This window comes from Myotis davidii, unplaced genomic scaffold (genome assembly GCF_000327345.1).
Source record: "Myotis davidii unplaced genomic scaffold, ASM32734v1 scaffold2001, whole genome shotgun sequence".
Taxonomy (NCBI): domain Eukaryota; kingdom Metazoa; phylum Chordata; class Mammalia; order Chiroptera; family Vespertilionidae; genus Myotis; species Myotis davidii.
The window spans coordinates 52,469-58,321 of record NW_006291200.1 but is presented as its reverse complement, the minus strand read 5'-3'; the positions used below and the strand labels follow the sequence as shown (position 1 = coordinate 58,321).

General features: G+C 34.2%; 1 protein-coding gene across 1 annotated transcript in view; it reads left to right on the top strand.

The window, feature by feature from the left end:
* The window catches only part of LOC102761402 (sodium/hydrogen exchanger 9B1-like), a 60,425-nt gene that overhangs the window by 12,708 nt on the left and 41,864 nt on the right, over positions 1-5,853 (top strand). The window contains 4 exon segments of the mRNA XM_015564349.1: positions 897-958; positions 961-1,020; positions 2,164-2,306; positions 3,561-3,688. Of these exon segments, the coding sequence (XP_015419835.1) occupies positions 897-958; positions 961-1,020; positions 2,164-2,306; positions 3,561-3,688 (393 nt within the window).

The following is a 5,853-nucleotide window of genomic DNA, read 5'->3' as shown; positions in this document are numbered from 1 at the left end:
ACTCTCTGTGCTGGAGCTCCCCTCAGGTGGTCAGTGCGCTCCCACAGAGGGAGCTTGGCTCAGCCACAAGCAAGGCTGATGGCTGCCAGTACAGTGGTGGTGGTGGGAGCCTCTCCTGCCTCCTCAGCAGCACTAAGGATGTCCGACTGCAGCTTAGGCCTGCTCCCAGCTGGCAAGTGCACATCCCCCGAGGGCTCCCAGGATGCCAGAGGGATGACTGACTGCCAGCTTAGGCCCACTCCCTGGGGAGCGGGCCTAAGCCAGAAGGTGGTCATCCCCTGAGGGGTCTCCGACTGCGAGAGGGCACAGGCCAGGCTGAGTGACCCCCTCCCGACCCCCCCTCCCAGAGTGCACAAATTTTTGTGCACCAGGCCTCTAGTATTTATATATAAAGATTTCTGGTTACCAAGAATTAACTTATTATACACAACCTTATGCATTGTGACCAGTAAGATGCAATTCTATAATATATATTTATGCTTCAACGCAGGGCTTGAACACAGGGCATTCACACCTGAAGGCTAGTTTTGTGTTGGCTGTTGTCTTTTTTTTAAAAATATATATATTTTATTGATTTTTTACAGAGAGGAAGGGAGAGAGATAGAGAGTTAGAAACATTGATGAGAGAGAAACATCAATCAGCCACCTCCTGCATACTTCAAAATTCTTGTGGCACACCAGTTGAAAATCAGTGGTCTACACTATGTATCTTTAGATAGCACTGGCTATTAATAAGATACTTGATAAAATATAATCCATTTTCAGATGTATATATCTATGTCTCTCTCTCTCTCTCTCTCTCTCTCTCTATATATATATATATATATATATGTATTTTTTTATATTTCAGGAACTTTACTTGTTGTGATATGGTTTGCAATCTCATCAATCTCAAGCCCTGAACATTACCCTGATAAAAATTCATTTCAACTGTTATTTGTCTTTTGTTGTTCCGTAATTGGGGCAAACTTTTGGAAGTCATTAGAATACCTTCAGTGCCTCCACTTCCACCTCTTTTTGGTAAGGGTATAATTAACTCTAATTTCTTTTTATTGATTACATGTAAATTATGAGCATATTCTAGTCAGAATAAATATAATTTAGAAATGTTTTAATGTAATATAATTTATATAGCATCTTTATATGTGTATGTATTGTATATGTGTGTATATATAGCTAATTTATAGAAGTATTCTCTTTATATATACACCCAAAAATTTTTTCTGAAATATATTTTTAAAATAACTTAAATATACTCAGTATATCATTCTTGTTGCTTTATCATTTAATAGGACATTTTTTAACTTAATTTTAAATGTATCATAGAAAAAAATTAGGGAAACACTGATTTTTCCTGTAGATAACCTAATTCAATTACAAATTCAAATATTATAGTGTCTATAGCATCAAAAAGTCTTACAGTTTTTGAGTAAGCTGTTTGGGCATCTCCACTATGTGTATTCATAGATATATCACCTGCTTGACCTGTTTTATACCTATTTCTTCATCACCTTTTTACATAACCTCCAGGTGGACAGAGGAAAATTAATGAAGAACTATCAGAGATGTCTCATATCTTCTAAGTATTCAGTCCATCCAAATATTCAGTAAAATTGTAATAGTAATAATCTCCATTTTATTTCTAACACCCTATGTCCATTGCACTCTTTCAGCACTTCCTAAGTATTTGTTGAATCTTCTTTTCTCCTCTTCAGAATTTGACTCTCATTCTAGCTTAAGCAATATTTCCAGCTCTACTATGGACTATGGTAGAGGCTTTTCAATGGTCTCTCCTCCAATTTTATGCCTGTCTATTCACCAAGACCATCACATAGTAAATGCAAGAGTCATTATGTCACTTCCTGCCTAAAACTTTCCCATGGTGCCTTACTCTGCCAAAGCAGGTGGGAGTGTGGAGTGGGAGTATATATTCACAATCTGAGACCCATTCTCCTGCCCATTCTCCCACTCCATTTTTGCCTCCATTAAGATATACCATTTTTTACTTCCATTTCTTTATGCTGTCTCCTCTACTTGTGTGTAACTTGCCCTTCACCAAAGTAATGAAAGACATAGTGTGTTTGAAAAAGGAAAGTTAAGCATTTCTGTTTTCCTCTTGGAAAAATGAACTGAATCAAACACGATTTATTTTCTTTTTTGAAGGGATGTTATTGGCTGGTTTTGCCATTAGGAATGCTCCATATATCAGTGAGCGCATCCATGTTAGTAAGGAGTGGTCTTCAACTTTAAGAAATATTGCCCTTACCCTTATCCTAATAAAAGCTGGACTTGGACTCGATCTACAGGTAGATTTCCCATTGTACCGTGAGTAAAGTTACTTTAAATATTAGAGGCTGGTAGAAAAGAAAAAGAGGAAGAATTTTTTTATAGCTATTTCAAGTGGAATCTGTAAGCAAAACTAAGATACAGAACAAAAATTTGCAGAAATATTGGCACCATAATTTATACTTCTTGTCATTATTACTGATATGAAGAGAAATCACTGTGATGTAAGATCTCCATTAGAGATAGTCTTTAATTATTTGCATAGAGATAAATGGCCCTTATCCAGCATTTGTATTTGGGAGTTGTGGCTCTTCTATGGAGAACTATTTGCTTTTTAGTTAACAAAGGATGAAGTACCCTATAAAAGTTTTTTGCTTTTATTTTACGTTTTTTTTTCAGAGAGATTAAAAATTTCAATAATATTTTTGTTTTATGACTTTTCCCTATAAAAGTATGTTCCCCATTATTTTTGCATTATTGTAAAAGCTAATCTTTTATAACATTTTCTAAAATATTATTATCTAGGGATCATAAATCTATTTGGGTTTTAAAAAGATTCACATAACAGCTTCTCAAATAGATGTGACAAATATATAAGTTTAGTGGTACTATCTCAGGAGTATAAATAATTATAGACAGTGCTAATTAATTAAGTTCTCCAATAGAAAGTTTAAACCAATGAAAAAATTTTAATGTTCTTCCTTTTAGTTAATTATGCAGCTTTTAAGTGATTTTCTTTTTTATCATGTTGATATTCTTTATTTACAATTATTAAGTTAATCGAATAGTTCATCTCTGAAAGTTAACTGATGGATATAAACCTATACTTTCATTATACTGTTTACTAGGAAGATTAAGGGAGATACTTATCTAAGCACAAAGAAATTGATCTTTTTTAACAATTAAAATACAACAGTGTTTAGCCCTGGCCAGGTAGCTCAGTTGGTTAGAGCATCCTCTTGCTACGCCAAGGTTGCTAGTTCGATTCCTGGTCTGGGCACATACAAGAATCAACCAATGAATGCATAAATGAGTGGATTGACAAGTCAATCTCGCTTTCTCTCAAATCAATTAAAAATAAATTTGATAAAATGTGCAGTGGTTTGTAATCCAATCTATCATGACATATAAAATGATTTGTATGAACATTTCAATCCCAGGAACAATCAGGAAGACTTAATTTAGTCTAATACTATATATTTTAAAATTTGCTTAAATAATTTTCTTGCTGGCCATTATAAGTGTGTCTAAATATGACTGTGTTTATATTTCAGGCTTTGAAGCGTTTGACGAGAGTTTGTATAAGGTTGTCCTTGGGGCCATGCCTCATGGAGGCATTTTCAACTGCTGTTATTTCCCACTTCCTTTTGAATTTTCCCTGGCAATGGGGATTTCTTTTAGGGTAATTTTTTTCTCATTTTTCCCTATGAAAATATTTAGTTAAGGATATTTGGTTTAAAAGTATTGATATACTCAGAATATTGCACAGATAAGATTCTCATTAGAATCATTTTCATAGTGGTAGAACACCTTGGAAATCAGTAGGTCAGAAGTAGTCATGTTCTAAAATTACCATATCCTTGACAAGCATGTATAATGTCTAAATGTTAATATAATTCACCTCATTGATTTATTCATTCTCTCCTATATTGTAATCTTTCTCTGTTTTTAATCTATCTAATGGCCTCTTCTACACTACATGTACATATAACATATACATATATGTGAGGGAATTTGTATAAAGATAGATATTATAAGCAAAAAATATTCTTCTCTAGATCCAATGTCACATCTATTGTTTTCCACCATCCATTTTCATTCATATCCAGATCCTTCAGAATAATAGACTACAACCCCTATCTCTGGATCTTGAACTTCTCTTCATTTTTCCATCCATTTAACTTTTGCCTCCACATATCCATTCCAATGAAACTTATAGCAAAGTTTACCCATTACGTACATACTGCCAAATTTAATGAATCTTTTAAATTAAACTTTATTATTTTTTTTAAAAAAAGCCTTTTGAGCATGCCTTCAAATCCTACTGCCCATTCCCCTGCCCCAAATAACAACTCTTTTAAAAAAAATATATTTTATTGATTTTTTACAGAGAGGAAGGGAGAGGGATAGTTAGAAACATAGATGAGAAAGAAACATCGATCAGCTGCCTCCTGCACACCTCCCACTGGGTATGTGCCTGCAACCAAGGTACATGCCCTTGACTGGAATCGAACCTGGAACCCTTCAGTCCACAGGCCGATGCTCTATCCACTGAGCCAAACCGGTTAGGGCAATGACAACTCTTATGAGTTTATATCATTCTAGGCTTCTAAATCTTCGTGAAGAAAGGAGTATAATTTTGTATATTTTTATGTCATATCTTCTATCTGTGACTAACCTGTTCATACATATCCTTTGTCCATTGTTCTATTCAGTTATTTTTCTTTTTCATGCATTATATCAAGTCTTTGTGTGTTATAGGAATTGCAAATATCTAGTCCCAGTGTACCACTAGATATTTAACTTTGCTCATAATAACTTTTAAATCAAAAAATATTTTATTACTTCCAACAGATAGAATGTTCACTACATAAAACCATTCACTTGACCTTGAAAATAAAAAATAAAGAGTGAGTGGAGGGAGTCAGAATATAGCTGCTTTTGATATACCAAAGTGTTTTAATGATAACAAATTTTAACAATATTTCTCTTTATGTTTAATATGAGTCATTCAGAAGGTCCTTCTTGCCCCTAGTGACAAATATATTCCTCTATATTTTCTTCTTATTACTGCCACTAGCTCTGTTTAAAAATTTTTTTTAAACAGTTAGAATTTTTATGTGTGGGGATCCAGCTACATTTTTTCCCACATGAATAGGTAATGTCTCAACACCATTTACAGAAAAGCTTTTTCTTCCCACACTGATTTCAAATGTCAATTTTATTCTGTAACCAATCCCCTAGATTTGTTTCTATACTTTGTATTCTGTTTTCCTCTAATCTATTTTGTCTGATTTCTGTGTCACTATTACACACTTTTAACAATTTTACTTCACACAGAAATACGTTATTTTTACATTAACTGGGTTTTTCATTCTAAGCTCTTATTCTTCCAAATAAATTTTAGAATCAGTTATTAAAGTTCAATGAAAAATACTGAAAGGATATTCTTTTTGTTCTTTAATTAAATCTTTATTGTTCAGATTATTACAGTTGTTCCTCTTTTTCCCCCCATAGGTCCCCTCCACCCGGTTCCTACCCCACCCTCTGCCCTTACCCCCACACCCCCGTCCTCATCTATAGGTATATGATTTTTGTCCAGTCTCTTCCTGCACCCCCACAGCCCTTTCCCCCCAAGAATTGTCAGTCCAATCCCTTTCTATGCCCCTGATTCTATTATATTCACCAGTTTATTCTGTTCATCAGATTATTTATTCACTTGATCTTTAGAGTCACTTGTTGATAGATATGTATTTGTTGTTCATAGTTTGTATCTTTACCTTTTTTTTCTTCTTCCTCTTCTTAAAGAATACCCTTCAGCATTTCATATAATACTCGTTTGGTCGT